Source organism: Ranitomeya variabilis, chromosome 5 (assembly GCF_051348905.1).
Source record: "Ranitomeya variabilis isolate aRanVar5 chromosome 5, aRanVar5.hap1, whole genome shotgun sequence".
In the NCBI taxonomy this organism is placed as follows: Eukaryota; Metazoa; Chordata; class Amphibia; order Anura; family Dendrobatidae; genus Ranitomeya; species Ranitomeya variabilis.
In genome coordinates, this window is record NC_135236.1 from 263,438,494 (window position 1) to 263,466,059 (window position 27,566).

The window sequence follows — 27,566 nt, forward strand, 5'->3', positions numbered from 1 at the left end:
TGTTTCATACAAAATAGGTTGAAATGGTGTCAGAATAAAGGCGAATTTAGCTGGATAAATGTCACTTAATGTGTTCCTACATGAGGCGAGGTAATAACGATAAATGGATAAATCATGTTACAGACACCTTCCATTTACCCAGTGTAATTATGTGTAGAGGAAAGCCTCTGTTGACTTACTTGCACTTATGACAATTTACCTTTGCTTCCAATTCTTGCTCCCTTCTCTCAGTGCTTCTTCGTAGGGCAGAGAGCTCCAATATTTCTTTATTGAGAAACTTGTTTTGTGCCTTATAGCCCTGTAAACTATCCTGTAAAGAAATAGTTGAGTACATTTACATTTGATTTTTATCCTCACTTCCCTAGGCCCATTAATAAGGGGTTATCCAGTACTGCATGTCGTCATACAGTACATATAGAGTAACAGTACCTATATAATCCAATTATTCAATAAGATTCAAATAACCACAATACAGTTCTCCCCTTCCCAACCCAGAACTAACATCCACCCTCCCCACCCTCTCCCACGGTGTGCATTACAATAAAACCATACCCATGCAGACATAGGTGTTATTCTCAGACAATTAGTCAAATACATTATCCTACAACCAAGACAGGTGGTAATCAGAATTTACAGCATCAGTAAATTAAATAAGACCTCCCTAGCCAGCTCCTCCGAAACCACAGCTGCGCACCTAATCCAGTCACCCCATACTTTACTAAATCTACCAACCGGACCCTCCCTGATGTAAACCTTCTTTCCATTAAGACAGTAGAGTTGAGAGCTTGGACCACTTCTTCTACACAGGGAGGGCTGGTTGCCAGCCAGTGTGTGGCTATAGATTTCCTAGTCTGGTAAAGTATTTCAGCCTGGGGAAATCCTTCCACCTTCCCTGTTAATCCTATCACACGTTAGGTTTGAATATTTAACACTTCTGCTATTAATTGGTTATCTGAGTATAACTGATGCACATATTTAAATTCCTGATTCTTCAATCCTACAAATCCCTCCAATCTCCACGACTCCTCTAGACTAAAGTTGTTCCACAGAGGCATGTACTTTGAGCAATCTGTCATCCCAAATCGTCTTTTACATGTCCACCAAATTTTATGGACCAGTAACCGGGTAGGGTATATACTCGGACTACATACAGATGTGTGTGATTCCAGTATCTCCAGTAAATTTTCCTCCCCTCAAGTATTTTAATAATATCGATCCTGCTTCTTGGGCCTCCTCCAATGCTGTTCAAAACAACAGTAATTTTCAAACTTTAACTTTGACCAAGGTTTCAGACCGAAATTAGTCTGTTAGGGTTATGACTTGCTCACCATCGTTAGGAAAGGCCAGGTGATGCAAATTTCTGATTCTGTATAAAAACCCAGCCTCTGCTAACCTTGTGCTAAAAAACAGCAGTCAAGGGTTCTTTTAAGCAGTTGACTAGCACTCTGAAAATGAAAATGGTGGCGGCCAACAAAGCAGGAGAAAGCTATAAGAACATAGCAAAGCATTTTCAAGTTGTCATTTCCTAAGTTCAAAATGTAATTAAGAAACGGTAGTTAACAGGAACAGTGGAGGTCAAGATTAAGTCTGGAAGACCAAACAATTTCTGTGAGAGTTGCTCGAAGGGTTTCTAGAGAGGCAAATCAAAACCCCGGACTGACTGCAAAAGACCTTCAGAAAGATTTAGCAGACTCTGGAGTTGTGGTACATTGTTCTGGTGTTCAGAGACACCTGCATAAATATGGTCTTCACGGAAGAAAACCTTTCCTGCATCCACACCATAAAATTCAGTGTCAAAAGTATGCAAAAGAACATCTACACAAGCCCTGTGGACTAATGAGGTTAAAACAGAACTCTCTGGCCACAATGATCAAAAGTTTATGTGGAGAAAAAAGGGCACAGAATTTTGTGAAAAGAACATCTCCCCAGCCAACCATTAAGCACAGGGGTGGATCAATGATGCTTTGGGGTTGTGTTGCAACCAATGGCATGGCGAACATTTCACGGGTAATGGGAAGAATGGATTTAATGAAATTTCAACAAATTCCTGATGCAAACATAACACCATATGTAAAAAAGCTGAAGTTGAAAAAAAGGATGGCTTCTATAAATGGATAATGATCTTAAACACACATCATAGTCCACAATGGACTACCTCAAAAGGCACAAGCAATGGCCCTCAAAGTCCCCTGATCATATCATTGAAAATCTGTGGCTAGACCTCAAAATAGCAATGAATGCAGGAAGACCCAGGAATCTCTCAGAACTGGAAAATAGAATTATTCTTACCGTTAATTCGGTTTCTAGGAACCTTCCACGACGGCATATGGAGGTTGCCTCTTTGCCCTAATGGGGAACAGGAAATGGAGAGGTTAAAAGGCCCTCCCACCTCCCTCTCACGAGTGACTTATAACTGAAAACCATAGCACCGGTTTACCTTGAATCCCAGATTTAAATCCAGGAGTATAGGGAGGGAACTAGCGCCGTCGTGGAAGGTTCCTAGAAACCGAATTAACGGTAAGAATAATTCTATTTTCTCTAGTCACCTTCCACGACGGCATATGGAGGAATACCAACTGATTGGCGCTAGGGAGGGACAACGGCCTGGAGTACTTTCCGGCCGAAGGCAAAATCCTTGTTGGGCATTACATCCAATCTGTAATGCCTGGAGAAAGTATGCAATGAAGACCATGTGGCTGCCCTGCAGATTTGCTCTGCTGATGCACCTGCTCTTTCTGCCCAGGAGACTGAGGTTGATCTAGTCGAATGAGCCTTGATTCCCACTGGAGGAGTTTTGTCTTGAGCAAGGTATGCTTCTGCTATTGCTTTCTTTATCCAGTTGGCAATAGTACTTTTGGCTACCTTTTTTCCCTTATTTTGTCCTGATGGATGGATAAATAGATTGTGGTCAATTCTGTAAGAACTGGTTTGTTCTAAGTAAAACAGAACAGTGCGCCTGACATCCAGCATATGGAATCTCTCTTCTTTTGAATTTGCAGGATTTTGGCAAAAAGAAGGTAGAATAATTTCCTGGGAGCGGTGGAAGTCCGATACGACCTTTGGAAGAAAGGAAGGGTCTAGTAGCAGTACTATAGAGTCATCTCGAATGGATAGGTATGGTTCTCTTATTGAGAGAGCTTGTAATTCTCCCACCCTCCTTGCTGATGTAATAGCCACTAGAAAAATTGTTTTGTAGATTAGGTTTTTCTGGGAGCAGGAGGATAATGGTTCGAAGGGGGGACCTGTGAGCCCCTGTAACACTAGGTTGAGATCCCACAGTGGTACTGTTATTTGCTTCTTAGGGTTCATTCTAGAAGCCGATATCATGAATCTCTTGATCCAGCGATGATTTGCCAGATCCTGATCAAATATTGAACTGAGGGCGGATACCTGGACTTTTAAGGTGCTAGGCCTGAGGCCTATTTCTAAGCCCTTTTGCAAAAAATCTAGAATTTTTGAAATATTCGGGTTGAAGGGATCCGGCACCTCAGGGAGACAAAAAGATGAGAATTTCTTCCAGATTTTATTATATATTGCAATGGTTACCGGTTTCCTAGATTTTTGAAGTGTGGAAACCACTGCTTCTGATAGTCCTCTGGCTCTTAATATTTGGGCTTCAGTAGCCATGCTGCCAGATTCCACTTGTGGGCATCTAGGAGATGGATTGGTCCTTGAGAAAGAAGGTCTTCTTCCATCGGAAAGTGGAGCGGCCCATCCACCTGAAGGTCCACTATCAGGTTGTACCAACTTCTCTTGGGCCACAGCGGAGCTACCAATATGGTAGGTGTTTGTTCTTCTCGCACTTTCTGTAAGACTTTCGCCAGTATTGGAATCGGTGGAAACGCATAGGCCAGCCGAAAATTCCACTTCTGGACTAGCGCATCCACTCCTTTGGAGCCGTCCCTGGGGTTCAGAGAGAAGAATGCTTCGACTTTCGCATTTCGGCTGGATGCAAAGAGGTCGATTTCTGGGAGACCCCATCTGTTCACCAGCATCTCGAAACTTCGGTTGCTCAAGCACCATTCCCCCGGATGTATGTCCTGGCGACTTAGATAGTCTGCCAGGATGTTGGATGAGCCTTTCAGGTGAACCGCCGTCAGAGATAAGAGATGTCTTTCTGCCCAGGAGCATAGTCGGGCAGATATGTTCTTCAGGCAATTGTTTTTTGAACTGCCCTGATGTCTGATGTGGGCCACCGTGGTCACATTGTCTGAATATATCCGAACGTGATGTCCCTTGACAAGATGACCTGCTTCTAGTAGGGCTTCTTCTACAGCTTTTAGCTCTCTGTAGTTGGAAGACTTCCTGCTTGTTGACTGGTCCCAGAGGCCTTGGAAAGGGCTGTGATTTATCATGGCTCCCCAGCCTCTTTTGCTGGCGTCTGTTGTAACTGTGGTCAGTGGGACTTGCGTCCAGCTGACCCCTTTTTGTAAATTTTTTGGGGACATCCACCATGCCAGGGAGGCTTTGACACGACCTGGTGTGTACAGTTTTTTGTTCAGAGAACTGGGATGACCATCCCAATTCTGCAGGATATGTGCCTGAAGAATTCTGGAATGGGCCTGGGCCCATGGTACCGATTGAATGCAGGCTGTCATCGAGCCTAGAAGAGACATGCCTTCTCTGATTGTGGGGGATCTGGTGTCCCTGAACGTTTTGACCTTTGATAGAAGGGTTAGATGGTGTTCCAATGGGAGGAAGGACATTTGTCTTGCAGAGTCCAGGAGAACTCCCAGGAATTTCCTGCATTTGGAAGGTCGTAGGTGAGATTTTTCCAGATTCGGCACCCATCCAAGAGATGTCAGGATTTCGAGGGTCTTGGATACATGAGACTCCAGGGCCTGTTTGGAGGGAGCTATTAACAGAAGGTCGTCTAGGTACGGCACTATACAGACGCCTTGCTTCCGGATAAAGGAGACTACCTCCCCCATTATTTTGGAAAATACCCTTGGAGCCGAGGAGATTCCAAATGGGAGGACGTTGAATTGATAGTGCTCTATCAGACGCCCTCTCTGTACAGCGAATTTGAGATATTGGCGATGTCTTTGGTGAATGGGGATGTGAAAGTAGGCATCTTTCAGATCGAGAGTGGCCATGAAGGAGTGTGGACCTATCAAGGGAATGGCATTCTTCACTGATTCCATCTTGAATCTTCGGTACTTTATATGCCGATTGAGATTCTTTAGATTTATAATGACACGGGACTCGCCCGATGGCTTGGGAACCAGGAATAAGCGAGAGTAGTGGCCTCGATCCCTCTCCGATTCCGGTATCTGGGATATCGCACCTGACATCTTTAGGGCCCTGAGACCGGACGCCAATTTTGATTGATCTTTCAGGGAAGGTAGGGAGGTGACTTTTAGACCCCGTGGGGGGGAAGAAATTAATTCTATTAGGAGACCCTCTTTGATGACATTGAGGATCCAGGGGCAAGAGGTGATGTTTTGCCACTGGGAGTAAAATTTTGAAAGTCTCCCCCCCACTGGATCGAAGTTACCGTTTCTCCTGTTGAGACTGCTGCTGCTGTTGTTGAGGGATGAGGATGTTTCTCCCCCCTCCCTTCGGGTAACTCCACCTCCCGGACTTGCCTTTCCCTCTCTGAGAGGTTTGGGCCTGAAAGGGACGAAAAAACTTCTTTTTGGTAGTTTTTTGTTCTGGGAGGGCTTTCTTTTTATCGGTTGCTTTCTCCAAGATGTCATCAAGAGAAGGCCCGAAGACGTAGTTACCTTTGAATGGTATGGCGCATAACTTGGCTTTGGAGGTGATATCACCAGACCACATTTTTAACCACAGCGCCCTTCTGGCCGAGTTAGTCTGAACTAATGACCTCGCAGCAATTCTGATGGTCTCCATAGAAGAATCCGCTAGGAAACCCGTGGCTCTAAGGAGACTAGGAAGGGAGTCTAACAATTCAGCTCTTGGAGTGCCCTGGGATATGTGAGACTCCAGTTCACCTATCCAGCGGAATAGAGCTCTAGCCACGCATGTTGATGCGATATTGGCTTTGAGGGCTACCGAGGAGGTCTCCCATGATTTCTTTAATAGACTCTCTATCTTCCTGTCCATCGGATCCTTTAACTGTGACGAGTCTTCGAATGGAAGAGCCGTTCTTTTAGCCACTCTGGCCACCTGAGAGTCAACTTTAGGGACATCTTATTTGGTCAACTCGCCTTCCAAGGGGAATCTATGCTTCATCTCGGATGGAGTATTGAGACGTTTTTCAGGTAATTCCCGCTCTTGGTCAATCATATCAGATATATTCTGGTGGATTGGAAACCCCACCCGTTTACCCTTAGTTATGCCACCAAACATCTGGTCCTGAATGGACTGTGGTTCTGGCTCCTCCTCCAGCCCCATAGTACTGCGTACCGCGGCTACTAAGTCCTCAATCCAGTCTGAAGAAAAGAGATATTTTCTGGCTTCAGATGTTATAGAGGATGTAGATTCCTCCTGTCGACCTGAGGATGAGGCATAGGAGAGGTCTGACTCAGATTCAGAATCCTCCTCCTGGATCTTCCGTTTTTTGGCTGGAGAGGGTGGTGGAGGGGGTGGCGGAGGGGGTGGGGGGGGGGGGTAAAGGCTGCTAGGGAGGATTGCACTTCTTGCTTGACCAGAGATCGGATTTCCTCTAGTAAAGAAGGTTGCTCTGCCCTGACAACTTTGTCAGTACAGGTCCTGCAGAGTTTTTTCTCCCATGAAGGTGGCAGCTTAATGGTACAGATGGCACACTTCTCTTTAGTAGTTTTGGGGATAGACCTTTCTCCCTGTAATGAGAGGGGAGAGAGAGTGACTAGAGGATACCCCCAATTTACTACCTAAGGACCCCTGTCCCTGCGGCACTTACTGTGGCAGGGGCAGCGCTGGGCTCTGCAAGCGCAGGGCAGGTACCGCTCTCCATGACAGGAACAGTCTTACCTGCGACGTTTTCTGGCAGGTTTTATACACAGCGGTATGCACCTGCCCCCAGCGATGTGGATACTCCTCTTCCCCTCCATGGTCCAGCGTGGAGAACGCCGTCCTGCACGAGACACCGCCGGCGGAAGTGCCTCCAGGGAGCGCAGAAAGGACCGGAAGTGACGCGCGCAATCACTTCCGGGTTGCCAGCGGCATGTTGGAGGGGAAGGAGACCGGAGAGCTCCAGGAGGACTCCGGTCAGGAACACTAGCCTGCTTTGCCCTCACGGGGGCGCGGGAAGGCTAGGCACAGGTCCCGAGGACACCGCAGCGCGGCGCGACGGGAGCAGCATAGGAGGGGAGGTAAGATACGACCCCATGCTGCCCGGTTACACACAAGCCGACGCTTGTCAGATGCAGCAGTCACCGGCCACCACTGCATACGAAAGTAAACCTCTCCTGTCCCATGGGGAACAGGAAAGACACTGGTGAGGGAGGTGGGAGGGCCTTTTAACCTCTCCATTTCCTGTTCCCCATTAGGGCAAAGAGGCAACCTCCATATACCGTCGTGGAAGGTGACTAGAGAAAAATGGATGAAAATCCCTCAAACAAGAATTGAAAGACTCTTGTCTGGCTATAAACAACGTTTACAAGCTGTAATACTTTGAAAAGGGGGTGCTACTAGGTACTAACCACGCAGGGTGCCTAAACTTTTGAATCGGTCTATTTCCTTTTTGTAATTTCTAAAATGTAAAAAAAATATATAATACAAAGGAAATGTGTCATCTTTAACTTTAGCCCTTTTAGAGATCATTACATCTTCAACTTGCTTAGCTGTTCATAATAACAGTAATTTTGACCAGGGGTGCCCAAACATTTACATGCCACTGTATGTACGCCAGCTATAGGCAGGCTTTCACAGAGGTACAGTCATGACAAGCACAGAGGTCTTCAGCAGACAACCGGGTGTTGTGGCAACCCATTGGCATCCTGCAATCATTAAATGTCGCTGTTACAGAATAACAGTGGCATTTAAAAAGTTTAACAGCCGCAAGTGGAGGCAGATGATAGCAAATTAATTCAGCCATCATCTGCTGGGAAAGATACTGGCTCAGCTTGAAAGCCCGCATCGAATTCAGGGAATCTGCAAATGACGTACCAGTACATCACGTCAGTAAGGGGTTAATAACATCAACTTCCATGTTTTCATAATTATTTGAGAAATCAATAGTACACATAAAAATAGGCAACTTTGTCATATAGGTTATCAGACAAATCTTCTTTTTCCTCTTGGACTGACAATTCACACTCAATTCATTGGTAAAATCTTCAAACTCTTGTATTAAGTGAATACAGATTTTCTCATTACTGAGATAGGAGACCACAGTTTGTCCTCTTAAAATTCTATGGAGAGGGGAGGATGAGAAGGAAGGAGCTAGACACAGATTCTGCTGCAAGATTTCCTGAAATTAAAGTAACTGTGTGTGCAGTCAAGCAATTGGTGCAGACATTTTTGCATCCCTTGGCAGGTAAAAAGGGTGATTAAAATAGCGCGTTTTTGGTTCAGATTTTTCCCCACTCATCAGTACGAGAGAAATCTGCAAGTCAAAAATAAGCAACGTATCCATGAGACTTCAGGATTGTCTCATTCTCTCGTCTGGAAACCTTCAAATTTTTTGAGAAACCTATGCAGGAAAAACGCAACAAATCTGCAACGTGTGCACAGACCCTTATAGTTCTCTGTAGAACTTTGAGGACCGACAGTCATCTCCTATCTCAGTAAAGGGAAAGTCTGCATTCACTGAACACAGATTCTACCAGTGAACTGAGAATGGAGATCAGCTCAAGAGAAGAAGCAGAATTCTCTACTAAGATATATTACAAAGTTTTTTATTTTAAGTGTAATATTGATTTATGTAAAAATTAATAATTAAAACGAGGGTAACGTTCATAGAATAAAAAAAAAAAACAGTCCATATGGATCAGATTGTAAGGAGCTCTCTACTCTTATGTCATCAAGGACTGATTGTGAAATACAACTCAACATGAAAATCTCATTTCCCCATGAAAGACAAATACGGTACACATTTTTCATTCAGAAGAACCAAATGTAGTTGGAAGCAGACTCCTTGCCAGCAGGGAAGGCTTTCTTCAGGGAAGGCTTGACTGCTTCCTTCATGTTATATCAGCTGATTGATTCCAACGTACAAACTAATCTCCTTTATTTCTGCATGTCAAGTTGTTATTGATATTCCTGCTGATCTGATAAATATATGCCGAGCTGCATATATGTGTATGTCATGTGTCATTATAATCATTGTATATAGAGGAAGTACATTAAGCTAATGCATAGTAATTTATAGCTGAATGGCCTTCATCTGATTTATACAACATTCACCATTCTAGACACACAAAAAAAAAAAACTAGTTGCTTTTTGTTACAAATAAAAACCTATTTTGATCTAATGCCTGCCCACTATGCTAGGTCAGCCTACTCACATCAGTACCTGTAAGGCCAGGGTCACACAAACAGATGTTTTCTAAACTGAGAAAATTGGGTAGATTGTGTAAATCACACTCTGATCAGAGTATGACATGATTTTCTCAGATGAGGAGAAGATGTAGAAAAAAAAAGGGTCTCCAGCTTCTCCATTGTGTCAGCTCGTGGAAATTGGTCTGCACTGCGATGTCATCAGAGTGCAGTCCGATGTTTTCTACTGACTCATTGACTTGCATGGCTGAGTGTGACCGAATATCAGATCAAATGGGAATGCAGTAATTTTTTTTCCCAGATGGGCTCTGTCTGAGGAGGAAAAAAAAAAAATCAGACAAGTGCAGGGCCCATTAAAATATCATGGGGATGAATGCTATTTGTCAAAAGAACGGATAGCACTCATCCGATTATTATGGTCACGGGTATTAAACCTAATGCTGATTGCATAGGAAGAAAAAAAGAAAATGCAAACATTCTCTGGTTGGGCTAATGTTAATGACAAGGCAAGATAGTATTACTAAAAACCTGTTAGGGTATGTTCCCACAGTCAGTAAACACTGCAGGTTGGACGCTGCATACATCTGCAGCGTCCAGCCCGCAGCCGCTAGATGTTACAGCATAGTGGATGGGATTTGAAGAAATCCCAACTCCAATATGCATGCAGGGACGCCTCCGGCTTCCTGCGGAGATGAACATGCGGCGCGTCTTTTGAGACCGCAGCATGTTAATTTATCTTGCGGAGACGCTCAGTCTCCGCAAGATAAATGTCCCCGTACAATGTACAGGATGCGGTGATTCCGCACAGCTCAATGAAAACATGCGGAATCAACTGAGTTCAAAAGTCGGCAGCGCTTTGGATGGAGCGGACATGTGCTGCCTCCAAAGCGCTGCCGGTTCCTGACTGTGGGAACATACCCTAAGCTGCATGCAGAGTAGAGGGAGAAAAGCCACATGTGAGGCCCTTACAACATGATGGGTAGACAAATGGTGTGGAATATAATCACAGTGTCACCTTTGATTAAGAGAATTAACCTGTGCAGCTAGCAATTTCAATTTCAGCATACTCATGAGAAACAGCTACTGACATTCCAGGTCTGCGACCTTTAGATTGATTGTCGAGAGATCCCAGGTAGATTGGGCATCACTCAGAAGCAACACTAAGCTTAATCCATATTCACCCTTGTAGACAACTCCACATTTTGGGTTGTCAGTCAATAAGAGGGCAGGTGTCCCATGCAGGAAACAGCGATGACGCCTGTGTCGTTTCCAGAGTCCGCTCATTTCACAATCTGGAACAGGCCTGATGCGTAGCAACATGGTTAGGGGAGTATTTTCACTTTTTATTTCTTTGGTACAGAGTTACTATTGCTTTTGAGGGTACCATGAGAAATATATGGAGCAACAATAATGCTGGCAGCACTAAAGATATCTTTCCTCTGACCATGGCTATGGAGTCGGTAAGACAAACCTCCAACTCCTCAATTTCCAGACTTCCTACTACATGACCCCACAGCACTGACTCACTGCTGAACATGTTCATAAAGTGCAGCACAGATTCCTAAAAGGGGAGATCCTTAGATCAGGAACAGAACAGACATTTATAAATAACTTTCCTAAATTCTTATAAAACATTTACAGGACATCCTGGATTGGACTCAATTTTTAAAATAAATATATTAGGAGTCGGTCCATTTTATACCAGCTTCACCAAAATGGTCACGGACTCCGACTCCACAGCCCTATCTGGCACAATTATTACTAGGGCTTCCATGAGCACACTATGCTTGGCACAGTAATATTGTGAAATATTGTTGATACTGGTCCTGTTGGGGGCATTATGCTTGGTATAATGGGGGCACTTAATTATGTTGTTGATACTATGTCTAGGAATTTACTATCTGCATGCAAATATCTGCAGAGTACAATTATTTTGCATTGGATCTGTGTACAACTATTAATTTTGGGGGTGTTAACTGCTCATTAGGGTTATTGTTGGGGGCAATATCTACTTGTTACTATTATGGTTGTGGGCACAATGTGTGTTGTATTATTAGAATCGCAGTGACTGTGCTTATGCGCTACATTTAGGGGCAATAAGCGGCACAGCGTTAGGGTAGCAGCAGGATGACACTGCTAAGGAGCCAGGATGGGAAATTTTGCAGGGCTGTGGAGTCAAAGCCCATTTTGGTGGAGTCAGAGTCATGGAATTTTTGGAGTCGGAGGTTTGGCTTACCGACTCCACAGCCCTGGAATTTTGTGTTTCTGAGATGGATGATGGAAAAGTGAGGCACCCAAGATTTCCAGAAAGCAGACTAATATCATTACATTCCCCCACAACACTAACAATCAGATCTCAGTACTCCCCCCCCAAGTTACAACAGTAAATCTTGACCGCTGCCAGACCTACTACTGGTTTATAATATAGTTAAAACTGCAAACAAGGTATAGATTCATTCTGAGATCATATTTCTCTTCTGTACTGCTACCAACATTAATACGTAGTCAGAGCTATGCTGTTTACGGAAGTGGTACCCGAAAATGCTACAATATAAATCACCAAGCATGCACAGAATATGTAATTTATATAAGGCTGATATAAATTGATATTTGTAATATAAAAGGCAGAATTTCAAACTTTATGTACATGCGCAAATATCTGGAAGCAGTCAGAACCTACACGTAAAAGGAATTCTTGTAAGACTCATGCCACGTATTCCACACAAGTACAAAAGGTACTTACTCGTAACCGATTCATATCTTCATCTTTCTGAATGGGGGAGTCTGAACTGTTGCCAGATAAGGGGGAAGATTCCTCATAGTCACTGATCTGCCTTGATAGCCTCATAATCACTTCATCTTTAGCCTGGATGGTTTCAATCATCATGTTGAGCTGTTCTTTCATTTGCTCAACACTGCATTTCAGCCCCTCAATTTCCTGTTGAAGACGGTCCTTCTCCAAAGTCTTCTTCTCCAGAAGAAGGTTCAGGTCTCGAATGTGATCATCTTTTTGTTGGAGCAAGTGTAAATGGTCTTTTGAGAGCTCATCAGAGAAAGGCGTAGCAAAGTACTTATCATACTGCGATGACTTTAATGACTGTTGCAAAAGTTTTACAAGCTCCTGAAAAGGAAAAAGTTGCATAATTTGTTATAATAATATGATGTTACTCAAAGCAAAATAATGCAATATACAAGAGTACATTAATACTATAGTCCAACAAAGCTTCCACTCAATAATCCTACCATGCACCACAGTAAGGCTATATTAACACATGGCAAGGAATTTCAACACAGACTCCACAGTAAGAATGCAGTAAACTACAGGGCAATAAGGGAAGAGATTTTTAAAGTACGAAATACCCAATAAAGTATAATTCTAAAGCTTGTACAGATTTCACAGCATGCTCTATTCTATTAACATTTGAACTCGCGTTCACATTAATATCAATGCAGTTTCACTTGAACGTCTCAGTTCAAAAAGTGCAAAAATTAGAGACGGGCTGAAATGAGACATCTATGAAATACGATACATGTACACAGACTGATGTATGGACTGGCCGCATGTCTCCCAACCCAAACTCAGCCGCCTCATGTCTGAATTTGGCCTAAAATAGTGTAAGTGTAAACATGCCCTGAGATACAGATTTACTGGTCACCCATGCCTTAAGGCCCCGTCTCACATAGCGAGATCGCTAGCGAGATCGCTGCTGAGTCACAAGTTTTGTGACGCAACAGCGACCTCCATAGCGATCTCGCTATGTGTGACACGTACCAGCGATCAGGCCCCTGCTGTGAGATCGCTGGTCGTGTCGGAATGGCCTGGACCTTTTTTCGGTCGTTGAGGCCCCGCTGACATCGCTGAATCGGTGTGTGTGACACCGATCCAGCGATGTCTTCACTGGTAACCAGGGTAAACATCGGGTTACTAAGCGCAGGGCCGCGCTTAGTAACCCGATGTTTACCCTGGTTACCAGCGTAAATGTAAAAAAAAACAAACAATACATACTCGCCTTCTGATGTCCGTCAGGTCCCTTGCCGTCTGCTTCCTGCTCTCACTGACTGCCGGCCGTACAGTGAGAAGTGAGAGCACAGCAGTGACGTCACCGCTGCGCTCTGCTCTCAGTGTACGGCGGCTCAGTCAGTCAGAGCAGGAAGCAGACGGCAAGGGACCTGGACACCGAAAGGCGAGTATGTACTGTTTGTTTTTTTTGGTAACCAGGGTAAACATCGGGTTACTAAGCGCGGCCCTGCGCTTAGTAACCCGATGTTTACCCTGGTTACCCGGGTGCTGCAGGGGGACTTCGGCATCGTTGAAGACAGTTTCAACGATGCCGAAGTCGTTCCCCTGATCGTTGGTCGCTGGAGAGAGCTGTCTGTGTGACAGCTCCCCAGCGACCACACAGCGACTTACCAACGATCACGGCCAGGTCGTATCGCTGGTCGTGATCGTTGGTAAATCGCTTAGTGAGACGGGGCCTTTAGTGGATTCCAGAGTATAGTTTGCTTATGCATCAGTGATGTTATCATGGTGGATAAGATATATGCGATAAATCCTTGAACAAAAAGAGAAAGAGAGCCAGAAAGAAAGAGCAAGAAAAAGATCAATGGGGATCGGATTCAGGTTCAACTTTAGACTTAAGTTTGGTCTGGTACTAGAACGTCCACAGGTCCTCTAATCCCTATTGATGTTTAAAACCATGGCACTGTAGCTAATCTCCCTGGACAAAAAAAAAAAATTGATGAAAGGCTGCAATGCAGGATAGTCCAGATGGTGAATAAGCAGCCCAATCAAGATCCAAAGAAATTCAAGCTGTCCTGTAGGCTCTGAGTGTATCAGTGTCAGCGAAAACTATCCACCGACATTTGAATGAAATCAAACACTGTGACAGGAGACCCAAAAGGACCCTACTGCTGACACGAACATAAAAAAGCTGGACTTCAGTTTGCCAAAATGTATTTAAGTAAGCCAAAATCATTCTGGGAAACTATCCTGTGGACAGATGAGACCAAGATAGAGCTTTGTGGTAAAGCACATCATTCTACTGCTTACCGAAAACAGAATGAGGCTTACAAAGAAAAGAACACATTACCTACAGTCAAATATGGTGGAGGTTCAAAGATGTTTTGAGGTTGTTTTGCTGCCTCTGGCACTGGGTGCCTTGACTGTGTGCAAACTTGGCACTCAAATTAGGTCTGAATAGTATAACATCTTTAATTGCATGGCAGTCAAAAAGAAAGTGTACTACACGTAGACGTTTCCATCTCATATGACCTTCATCAGTATTCTCTACCCGACTACACAGGTAAGAAGAAGAAAAAGGGGTGAGAGGACCCAGTGTCCAAAAAAAAAATGGTTTCACAGTCCAGATTGGAAGTAGAACATAGAACAATCAGTGGACATTGCATTCAGTGATGCCATCACACCCTAGTGATGGGTCGTTCGCGAACAATCCGGTACAAAGAGCCGGCTCCCTGCTGTGAACAATGGGAGCCGGCACCCCAGTGAGAGCCCCTAAATTCTCTGAATGGCTTTCACTGGGCGTAAAATCCCGGACGTCGGCAGGTGTAACCCCGCCCACCCAAACAAAACTTCACCCACTCATCAATTTAATTGGTTACTAGCAAGTGGGCGGAGTTTATGCCATAGGTGGGCGGGGTTTCAGATGCATTACCTCAGCATAAATATGTATTCACATATTGTGAACACATTTAATACGGATCCATTTAGGATCCAAAAAGAGCCAATCACTATCACACACTACTTTGAACAGCTGTGGAGAAATCTTAAAATTGCTACAAATATGAGAGACATGGAGCAGTTTTCAAAAGATGAGAAGTCCAAAATTCCAGCTGGGGTGTAAGACGCTTGTTGATGGTTTAAGGAAGCGATTGATTGCAGTTAATTATTCCAAAGAGCGTGTAACCAAGTAATTAAGTTGAGGGTACCAACAATTTTATCTGGACCGTTTTTGAGGTTGTGTATGAAATGATGCCCAATTTGCCTTTTTCCTCTGTTTTTTTGTGTTATTCCAATATACAGAAAAACACCTTTGTTGCACATAGGTAATAAAAATGAATAGACAGCCACCGGGTTGGACAATTTACTAAAAAGTGGATACACACTTTTGTTTCACATAGGTATTGTAAAATGAATATAGACAGCCATAGTGGTGGATAAGCCATTAAAAGAGAAGATAGACCTGTGGATTGAAACTCCGCTACTCTGCCTCAAAATGACAGTTTTTTTAAGACCTCTGAAAATCATTTTAGGCTAAAGGTTTTGATTACTTTTTTTTTTAATATAAATTCTTATCAAAACCTTTTTAGGTGTAGCCCTAGCCTACTGAGTTCAGGCACCTTAAGGTGAAGTAATGTTACTTTTTAAAGATGAGCTTAAAAAACCTGGAGTTAAATACTTTGTAAAAAAAATCCCTGAACTCCTGATTCTGCTGCCTCACTCCATTGCAGAGATATTGAAATTTGCTCCTTTTGGAGCACAATATGTGAAATGTCTGCTTGCAGATCAACTGGGTGTTTCTTCATTCTTCTTAAAGGGTATGCACTTTCACGCTTCCCTCTCACACACTGTGAATCACAGTTCGGCAGCTGATCTGTGATTGGCACGGTCTGAGAGGGACATGTGAAAGCACACGTCCTTAGAGAAAACTCTGAAGAAGTGACCAATTGGCCTGCAAGCAGACATTTCACATATTGCGCTCCAAAAGCAACAAATATGAATATCTAGGCAATGGAGTAGCACAGCAGAAGACAGAAAAGAACAGCAGAATCAGGAGAGATCATAGATTTTTACAAGGTATTCAACAAAACTTTTTTACCAAGTGACAGGTCATCTTTAAGGAGACCAGTTGGGCACACAGTCTTTTTGCCAATGCATTATAAGAGAAAAGTTTGCTAAAATTAGTATCTTTTGTTCAGGAAAATGATTCTGGTTTCACTTGACAAATAACCTTGAACAGCTAGATGAGTTTCCGGTTGCCCAAATTCCCTGGTCATGTTGCAAGGCTTATTAAAGGTTTAGACATTGACTTATACAGTCACTACCTCACCAGATCATTAGTTCAGTCTGATTGATAGGCAATTTGCATAATGTGCAGCATTAGTAAGAACTGCACAGCAGACTGCTCATACTGCATGGTGGTTATGTGATTTCATAGTAAGCCTGAGACAAGAATCTATTTTGGTGTAATATTTTCTTAATAGCTTGAACTCTGCTCAGGCCTTATTCACATATAGGTATTTTGATCTGCATTTGGCTTACAAACACAAATGAAATATTTAACAGATGGGAATCTTTCAGGTACAGCATTTCTCTCTATAGGTTCCGCTCCTGAATTTGGCTTATTAGATGGAATCTGTAATTAAGTTTTTGCCATGTAATCTGAAGACAGCAAGAGGTAGGGGTTAAAACATCAAATTCAGCAATGTGTCACTTATTAGGCTGGGTGCTGTTTACTTACATTGAAGGCTTTATCACCAGGACCTTATCACTGCTGGCTGGGACTACAACAGCTACACCAGGGGAAAAGATCTAGCCTGACCACACCCCCTCCTACGATAAGCAGCTCACGGTCTATAGACTATGTACACAGAGAGTCTGGTGTAGGTGGGATTAGCTTTCTCAGCTGCATTCTACTTCTAAACTCTGATTGTGTCACAACTGCTGCACCTAGTAAACTATGTGATACATCGCTGGAATCAAGGTTCCCTGCATTATGGTGCTCTCAGATGAGATAGCAAAAACTTGACAGGGGAACCTCTTTGAGAGGCTCAAAGGGAGAACCCTTCAGGGCCTCCAGGACATGGTTGAGATCCCATGGATCCACGGGAGCCTGGTATGGAGTAGCTGTATGCGCTACTCCCTGAAGGAAGGTCTTGACCTGTGGTTGGGCTGACAACGTCTTCTGGAAAAGAATGGAAAGCGCTGATACTTGACCCTTTAGAGAACTAAGGGCAAGACCCGAGTCCAGTCCCGCCTGGAGAAACGCCAAAATAGAAGGAAGAGAAAAGGACATAGGTGGGACGTGATTGGTCTCGCACCAATGGAAAAAGGCCGTCCAGGTTCAATAGTAAATCGTGGAAGACGACGGCTTCCTAGCCTGGATCATGGTGTGAATCACCCGATTTGAAAAACTGGACGCTTTCAGAACTGCGGTCTCCATAGCCACGCCGTCAAACTGAGCGACCGAGAATTTGGGTGGCAGATCGGACCTTGAGACAACAGATCGGATCTGTCTGGAAGCCGCCAGGGAGTGTCCGCGAGAAGATTGACGATCTCCGCGAACCAAGACCTTCTGGACCAATCCGGTGCAATCAGGGTGACCGGCACCCTCCGCCTTGATCTTCTTCAGTAGCTTGGGAAGAAGGGGAAGGGGAGGGACCAGATAGGGGAGCACGAACTGCGACCAAAAAATTGCCAGCGCATCGGCGTTCACTGCGAGAGGATTGCGGGACCTGGAGAAGAAACTGAGGGACCTTCTTGTTCAGTCGGGACTGAGTCCAGAATCCCCATCGAAGGCAAATCTGATGGAAGACCTTCTGAGAAAATCGGCGGCCCAGTTGTCTACGCCGGGGATATGCACCACGGATATCACCGGAACCGTCACCTCCGCCCAAAGGAGGATCTTGGAGACATCAGCCAATGCCAAGGAACTCCGAGTTCCTCCCTGGTGGTTGACATATGCCACTGCCGTGGCATTGTCTGTCTGAATTCGGATTGGCAAATCCCTGAGAAGTCTTTCCCAGTGAAGGAGGGACAGAAAAATGGCCCGAATTTCAAGGACGTTGATCGGCAGAGTGGATTCCTGCGCCGACCAACGTCCCAGTACAGTCAAGTGACAAAACACCGCGCCCCCCCCCAGCCGAGAAGGCTGGCATCCGTCGTCACCACCTGCCAGTGAACGGGAAGGAAGGACCGACCCTGAAAGATGAGGGGTGACGTCAACCACCAATTGAGGGACCGTTTGACCCGGGACGAGAGCCGAATCGGGCGATCCAGAGAAAAGACAGACTTGTCCCACTGCAAAAGAATTGCTTGCTGAAGTGGTCTTCAGTGGAATTGAACGAAGGGGATTGCCTCCGACGCTGCCACCATCCTCCCCAGGGCAACTTATCAAGAACGGACACAAGGGTCTGAGATACCCTGGTGAGATCTGCCACAGATTGAGATAGAGAGGAAGCCCACCCTGGGATAGGGGCCTCACTCTCACCTGGGACAGAAGGTGGCTCCTGAGCGGTGGGTACAGTGGGGTTGCTGCAGTCCAGACAGAGGGGAGAGGACTGACCTGAGGGAAGCCTGCATTTACAAGAACACACAAAGTGTCTAAAGCAGAGGAAGAGGAAGTAGGAGGACGGGAACGTTCTCCCTTAGAATTAGACATGATGAACAGAACCCACTAAAAGAAGCAAGGTTAGGGGACAGGAGCAGAGGAGAGTCAGTCTGCAGTGCAGAGCTACTCACGGCAGATGTCCTGTAGTTAGCTTCCAGTAGTAGAGGCTGGGAAGGTCGGTAGGGGAAGCAGGTCCTGCAGAGGAAATCACCGCTGGGCTCACATGCCGGAAAATGGTGGCTTACGAGACGATGCAGTGCAAAAAACGCGCACTGCTGAGGAGGAGAGGCTGGAAGAGGGGGGCGGTGTCCACCGCATGATGAAAGAGAGAAGATGATAGCAGCCCGCGCAGAAGCCAGGAGGAGTGAGTGGAGCAACAGCGAGATCTGGGAGGACAAAGATGGCGCCGGTCGCAGTCTGTGCCGAGGCCGGGAGGAGCGGGCGGAGCTAGCGCCGTGAACAAGGTGAAAGACGGGCGGGAGAAAAGCCCGCCCGAAGGAGAGGACGGGAGGCGGAGTCACAGCGCCGGGTTAGGCCCGGACAGAAGTCGGGGCCTAAATTAGAACCCGGTGACCGCCGGGAGGGGAGAAGCGGCGCGGAGGCCCTACAAGGCCCACCCACCCGAAGGAGAGGACGGGGGGCGGAGCCACAATGCCGGACTAGGCCCTGACAGAAGCCAGGGCCTAGATTAGATCCCGGTGACTGCCGGGAAGGGAGAAGCGGTGCGGAGGCCCTGCAGGGCCTCAGCGTTACCGCAGCGATAACCCCCTACCTGTGAACCCATCCAAGGAAAAGCCGTGACCACCGTGGAACTATGCTGCAAAAAAGAGATCCAGGGTGAGGTAAGAGTCCTGGACCCCCAAACTGTTAGACACAGTGCCTATCCAGTACAAAGGAACCCCGAGTCCTACTCTTAGGAGAAGGATACAAGCTGAAAGGGGGGAAAATACTCACCTTTCTTCATCTGTATACTTACCTCATCATCCAAGGAATGTAAGGGATGTCCTGAAAAAAACCTGTTGATGGATGTCCTCGTCTCCTCAACCAACAGGCTCTGGAGGGCGAGTGGGTGGGAGACCGGGCTAGGAGTGGTCCGTATCTCCTAAACACGCTTCTGTGTTAGGGACCTTGGTCCTGCTGGACAGACATATGAGGATACGGGGTGGCAGTATACGCCGTACTCATAGTCTCTTTGTGGGAGAACAGTAGTTGACTGTTCACGCTGTATCCCTCTGTGGTACCTGAAAAGGAACGACGCACACGGAGATAGATATGGGTTTAATGAAAGACCCGTGTCCACCTTCTACTGACATTAAGCTAAACTGAATATCAGAATGCTAGTCGGTGGGGTGTATACTGCAGAGGAGGAGCTAACTTTTTTTGTGCATAGTGTTAGCCTCCTAGTGGCAGCAGCAGCATACACCCATGATTCCTGTGTCCCCCAATGAAGCGATAGAGAAATAATGTTTCACATTGATCATTAAACAGCAATGATTTGAATTGCTTATACCATAAAAGCACGTGACTGATTCAGAAGAGCTCCAGAAAACAACAAAGTGATAGATCGACAGGATCACAATACTGGCTAAATTAAATACATCTTTTGTATTTGCCTAGAATATGTGAAATAAACCTTGTTACAGTCATGCCAACAATAAAAAGCACAGCAGTGATTAAAAAAAACCTTTCTATGCAGCTGTATCTAGTAAAGAATGCTGCCAAGAGATATATAGAAGTCACGAGATCACATAAAAGCTGAAACCTTGAACTCATCCAAAAGGAAACAGGACTTGCTGAATGCTCACATGATCATATGACTATTCATAGTATCCAGAAGTTAACAGTATCCAGCTGGAAAGGAGCAGCATCTCTGGCTGAGCCCACTATATGAACATGATTAATGGCTGAATATTTCCACTGCTTTGACCCAACATCACAAGACTAGCTTAGCTCACATTTCCTAATTTAACCAAAGCTCAGCTAGAAATGAAGAATAATTCCATCAGATTCCTGTGGGGAGACTCTGGGTGTCCAGAAGGTAAAGGACTCTGGAATGTGGAATATGCTGTAGAGCTTAGTCTGTTAGGCTACTTTCACACTAGTGTTGTTTGCAATACGTTGCTATGCGTCGTTCAGGAGAAAAAACACATCCTGCAAAGTTGTCTGCAGGATCCGATGGGCGTCGCGGTTCGGGGCCTCCCATCTTCTTACGATCACGTCCTCTTGTCTTCACGCTGCGGCTCCGGGGCAGGCGTACTTTGTCTGTCCTGTTGAGGGCAGAGCAAAGAACTGCAGTGCGCAGGCGCTGGGAAAGGTCAGTTTGCGCTGCCCTTCGAACTTACAGCGCAGGCGCCTGGGCTGCAGCAGAACACACGGGCGACTGCTGCGTGTTCACTTCCTCAAAGTGGTCGCTGTTGCGGCTGCTGCTCCGACCGCGGAAGGTCGCCTGTCAAGCAAGGGATGCACCGCGGTGGTCACTGACAAGGCGGTAAATCCGGGAGCCCCAGTGTGAGACGTTAATGAAGGCAGAGCCCGGCGCGCAGAGGCCCTGAGTGATGGCTGGGAGGGGAAAAGACATGACCCCAGGTCTATTTCAAGGTACTAGGGACAAATTATAAAAGCGATTATTTCAGCAGCCACCTTGACAGAATGCAGCATCAGTGCTGCAAAAGGTGGCTCTTTTAGCTAAAAAAAAAAAAAGGGGGGGGGGGGGACAGGTTCCCTTTAAATAAAATGTTCCTGTGCTAAGGTAATCCTATAAATGTGCCCCTACTGTGCACTGTGTAATGGTTGTGTCTGACCATACAGAACCATGGTCTGATCACACCACAGCTCCTGGTAAGGTAAGGAAGCAAAAGAGTGTAGAGACATTACAGCAGGGGATCAGAGCTAATACTTTCCTAGACCCAAAACATTTCCCTGCCTGTTTTTAGACAATGTTTTACTTCAAGGAAAGAATCATTTGTGAACCTATGCTGTAATGTCTATAATATTTTTTTCTCCTCCCCCCTCCCCTGCCCAGTAGCTATGGAATGATCAGACCATGTTCCTGTACGGTCAGACACAGCCATTACACAGTACACAGCAGGGGCACATGTATAAGATTATCTCAGCACAGGAACATTTTAAACAATTCCAATTGTGAAAATTATTATTATTTCAAGATCTATTGATTAAAATCAACTTTTGTTCATGGGAAAACCCCTTTAAGTCAGCCCCGAGCCCATGTAAAACCAATGCGTAAACTTTGACATTTCTAATTAGATAAATCTGTTTATTTCTACACCTGAGCTGATCAGTCTCAAAACGCTTTATTTGTGGGTAAAATCTGTCTTTAGTAAATACAGACTTTCCCATTCCTAAGGTGCCAGTTGGTGATCATAAAGTTGTCTGTGTGTGACTAGCTTCTTCCTACTCCCCATAGAATCTTATAAGCACCAACTGCCATCTCCTATCTCAGTAATGGGAAAATCTTTTCTCACTTAATACAGATTTTACCCATTAATGGAGAGAAGAAACAGACTGCTCTAATAAGACATATTACAAAGTTTTTTTATTTTATTTTAATGTGTAATATTGATTTATATATTATATATAAAAATGAAAACAACGGTTACTCTAAGTCTAATAAGCTTGTATTTATTTTACTACTACTATTTTGGCATCGTGGCTTCCTTGCTTGTCTTGATATGTTATACGTCTTGTCTATGGGTAACAGCGCACACAATGCTAACCTTCTGGCTGGTCAGTTCTTGTTTCAGTCTTTCCAGGTCACCTTCCTGGGTCTGAAGCCTCATTTGAAGGTCACAATCAATCTTAGGATCACTTGACGGTAAAGACTCCACAGAAGTGTTGTCTGAGCTGTATCGGTTCTTTAACGCAACTAGTAATGGACGTTTACCTGTGTGAAGAAGGGTCCAAAAAATAAATAAAAATTGTAGAAAACACAGCCGCTACACAAGATTGATGGAAACTAACAACATACTTTTATTATTAGAAGGATGCATAAGGTAACAAATCAATAAGGAGATTTTCCATTTTTTTGTTTTTTTTGTTGTGCTTTCGTTTCGTGCTCCCCTTCTTCAAAGAGCCAAAAGTTTTTAATTTTTCTGTAAACAGCCTTATAAGGGCTTATTTTTACTGTATTCATTGTGTGTTAAAAATGACATCCACATGATTCTCCAGGTCAGTACAATTATGCCATAGTTTGGCAGCATATAGTAAAAACTAGATGGGCATTTCCTGAAGGAAATACATGGTGCTTGAACAGCGCTGCCAGCTTTACAGCAGCACTTTTCACACACGGGGCCGGGGGCGCACTTACTTTTGCACACGGGGCTGGGGGCGCACTTACTTTTGCACACGGGGCCGGGGGCGCACTTACTTTTGCACACGGGGCCGGGGGCGCACTTACTTTTGCACACGGGGCCGGGGGCGCACTTACTTTTGCACACGGGGCCGGGGGCGCACTTACTTTTGCACACGGGGCCGGGGGCGCACTTACTTTTGCATACGGGGCCGGGGGCGCACTTACTTTTGCACACGGGGCCGGGGGCGCACTTACTTTTGCACACGGGGCCGGGGGCGCACTTACTTTTGCACACGGGGCCGGGGGCGCACTTACTTTTGCACACGGGGCCGGGGGCGCACTTACTTTTGCACACGGGGCCGGGGGCGCACTTACTTTTGCACACGGGGCCGGGGGCGCACTTACTTTTGCACACGGGGCCGGGGGCGCACTTACTTTTGCACACGGGGCCGGGGGCGCACTTACTTTTGCACACGGGGCCGAGGGCGCACTTACTTTTGCACACGGGGCCGGGGGCGCACTTACTTTTGCACACGGGGCCGGGGGCGCACTTACTTTTGCACACGGGGCCGGGGGCGCACTTACTTTTGCACACGGGGCCGGGGGCGCACTTACTTTTGCACACGGGGCCGGGGGCGCACTTACTTTTGCACACGGGGCCGGGGGAGCACTTACTTTTGCACACGGGGCCGGGGGCGCACTTACTTTTGCACACGGGGCCGGGGGCGCACTTACTTTTGCACACGGGGCCGGGGGCGCACTTACTTTTGCACACGGGGCCGGGGGCGCACTTACTTTTGCACACGGGGCCGGGGGCGCACTTACTTTTGCACACGGGGCCGGGGGCGCACTTACTTTTGCACACGGGGCCGGGGACGCACTTACTTTTGCACACGGGGCCGGGGGCGCACTTACTTTTGCACACGGGGCCGGGGGCGCACTTACTTTTGCACACGGGGCCGGGGGCGCACTTACTTTTGCACACGGGGCCGGGGGCGCACTTACTTTTGCACACGGGGCCGGGGGCGCACTTACTTTTGCACACGGGGCCGGGGGGCACTTACTTTTCACACACGGGGCCGGGGGGCACTTACTTTTCACACACGGGGCCGGGGGGGCACTTACTTTTCACACACGGGGCCGGGGGGGCACTTACTTTTCACACACGGGGCCGGGGGGGCACTTACTTTTCACACATGGGGCCGGGGGGGCACTTACTTTTCACACACGGGGCCGGGGGGCACTTACTTTTCACACACGGGACGAGAGGGTGTCATAGTCACTTTATTCTGATGTTTGACTTTGATAAATGATCATGTCCTAAAATGGACACCATACATTTGCATAGCTGCCATCTTTGGAAGGTCAAGTTGGGGGTAATGGAAAGTTCGCCATTATTTCCTATGGGAATTTTTTTTTTTTAAATGCGATTTAAATAAAATCTACATATCGGATCGACTATAAAAGTCATAGCACACCTGTCCCCACCGAGGCCTTCGAAACGCCGCCTGAACGGGGTCTCTGCGCCGAGCGGTTCGGGCCGCATTAATTGCGGAAAACGCGGAGAAGAAGAAGAATAATAACTAGATGGGCATTTCCTGAAGGAAATACATGGTGCTTGAACAGCGCTGCCAGCTTTACAGCAGCACTTCACACACCAGGGGAGCACTTACTTTTGCACACCCGGGACCGGGGCGCACTTACTTTTGCACACGGGGCCGGGGGCGCGCTTACTTTTGCACACGGGGCCGGGGGCGCGCTTACTTTTGCACACGGGGCCAAGGGCGCCATTACTTTTGCACACGGGGCCGGGGGCGCGCTTACTTTTGCACACGGGGCCGGGGGCGCGCTTACTTTTGCACACGGGGCCGGGGGCGCGCTTACTTTTGCACACGGGGCCGGGGGCGCCATTACTTTTGCACACGGGGCCGGGGGGCGCCATTACTTTTGCACACGGGGCCGGGGGGCGCCATTACTTTTGCACACGTGGCCGGGGGGCGCCATTACTTTTGCACACGGGGCCGGGGGGCGCCATTACTTTTGCACACGGGGCCGGGGGGCGCCATTACTTTTGCACACGGGGCCGGGGGGCGCCATTACTTTTGCACACGGGGCCGGGGGGCGCCATTACTTTTGCACACGGGGCCGGGGGGCGCCATTACTTTTGCACACGGGGCCGGGGGGCGCCATTACTTTTGCACACGGGGCCGGGGGGCGCCATTACTTTTGCACACGGGGCCGGGGGCCGCCATTAATTTTGCACACGGGGCCGGGGGCGCGCTTACTTTTGCACACGGGGCCGGGGGCGCGCTTACTTTTGCACACGGGGCCGGGGGCGCGCTTACTTTTGCACACGGGGCCGGGGGCGCGCTTACTTTTGCACACGGGGCCGGGGGCGCCATTACTTTTGCACACGGGGCCGGGGGCGCCATTACTTTTGCACACGGGGCCGGGGGCGCCATTACTTTTGCACACGGGGCCGGGGGCGCCATTACTTTTGCACACGGGGCCGCCATTACTTTTGCACACGGGGCCGGGGGCGCACTTACTTTTGCACACGGGGCCGCACTTACTTTTGCACACGGGGCCGGGGGCGCCATTACTTTTGCACACGGGACCGGGGGCGCCATTACTTTTGCACACGGGGCCGGGGGGCGCCATTACTTTTGCACACGGGGCCGGGGGGCGCCATTACTTTTGCACACGGGGCCGGGGGCGCCATTACTTTTGCACACGGGGCCGCCATTACTTTTGCACACGGGGCCGGGGGCGCCATTACTTTTGCACACGGGGCCGGGGGCGCCATTACTTTTGCACACGGGGCCGGGGGCGCCATTACTTTTGCACACGGGGCCGGGGGCGCGCTTACTTTTGCACACGGGGCCGGGGGCGCGCTTACTTTTGCACACGGGGCCGGGGGCGCGCTTACTTTTGCACACGGGGCCGGGGGCGCGCTTACTTTTGCACACGGGGCCGGGGGCGCCATTACTTTTGCACACGGGGCCGGGGGCGCCATTACTTTTGCACACGGGGCCAGGGGCGCCATTACTTTTGCACACGGGGCCGGGGGCGCCATTACTTTTGCACACGGGGTCGGGGGCGCCATTACGTTTGCACACGGGGCCGCCATTACTTTTGCACACGGGGCCGGGGGCGCGCTTACTTTTGCACACGGGGCCGGGGGCGCGCTTACTTTTGCACACGGGGCCGGGGGCGCGCTTACTTTTGCACACGGGGCCGGGTGCGCCATTACTTTTGCACACGGGGCCGGGGGCGCCATTACTTTTGCACACGGGGCCGGGGGCGCCATTACTTTTGCACACGGGGCCGGGGGCGCCATTACTTTTTGCACACGGGGCCGGAGGCGCCATTACTTTTGCACACGGGGCCGGGGGGCGCCATTACTTTTGCACACGGGGCCGGGGGGCGCCATTACTTTTGCACACGGGGCCGGGGGGCGCCATTACTTTTGCACACGGGGCCGGAGGCGCCATTACTTTTGCACACGGGGCCGGGGGCGCCATTACTTTTGCACACGGGGCCGGGGGCGCCATTACTTTTGCACACGGGGCCGGGGGCGCCATTACTTTTGCACACGGGGACGGGGGCGCGCTTACTTTTGCACACGGGGACGGGGGCGCGCTTACTTTTGCACATGGGGACGCGCTTACTTTTGCACACGGGGCCAGGGGCGCCATTACTTTTGCACACGGGGCCGGGGGCGCCATTACTTTTGCACACGGGGCCGGGGGCGCCATTACTTTTGCACACGGGGACGGGGGCGCCATTACTTTTGCACACGGGGACGGGGGCGCCATTACTTTTGCACACGGGGACGGGGGCGCCATTACTTTTGCACACGGGGACGGGGGCGCCATTACTTTTGCACACGGGGACGGGGGCGCCATTACTTTTGCACACGGGGACGGGGGCGCCATTACTTTTGCACACGGGGACGAGGGCGCCATTACTTTTGCACACGGGGACGGGGGCGCGCTTACTTTTGCACACGGGGCCGGGGGCGCCATTACTTTTGCACACGGGGACGGGGGCGCGCTTACTTTTGCACACGGGGCCGGGGGCGCCATTACTTTTGCACACGGGGACGGGGGCGCCATTACTTTTGCACACGGGGCCGGGGGCGCCATTACTTTTGCACACGGGGCCGGGGCGCCATTACTTTTGCACACGGGGCCGGAGGCGCCATTACTTTTCCACAAGGGGCCGGGGGCGCCATTACTTTTGCACACGGGGCCGGGGGCGCGCTTACTTTTGCACACGGGGCCGGGGGCGCGCTTACTTTTGCACACGGGGCCGGGGGCGCGCTTACTTTTGCACACGGGGCCAAGGGCGCCATTACTTTTGCACACGGGGCCGGGGGCGCCATTACTTTTGCACACGGGGCCGGGGGCGCCATTACTTTTGCACACGGGGCCGGGGGCGCCATTACTTTTGCACACGGGGCCGGGGGGCACTTACTTTTCACACACGGGGTCGGGGGGCACTTACTTTTCACACACGGGGCC

At 48.0% G+C, this 27,566-nt stretch overlaps 1 protein-coding gene across 1 annotated transcript in view; it reads right to left on the reverse strand.

The window, feature by feature from the left end:
• TBC1D2B (TBC1 domain family member 2B) overlaps window positions 1-27,566 on the reverse strand; it is a 146,734-nt gene that overhangs the window by 29,538 nt on the left and 89,630 nt on the right. Inside the window, exons 5-7 of the mRNA XM_077264205.1 lie at window positions 22,466-22,632; window positions 12,128-12,505; window positions 200-310 (exon numbers count right to left, since the gene is read on the reverse strand). Of these exons, the coding sequence (XP_077120320.1) occupies window positions 200-310; window positions 12,128-12,505; window positions 22,466-22,632 (656 nt within the window). The remainder of the gene's footprint in view (window positions 1-199; window positions 311-12,127; window positions 12,506-22,465; window positions 22,633-27,566) is intronic.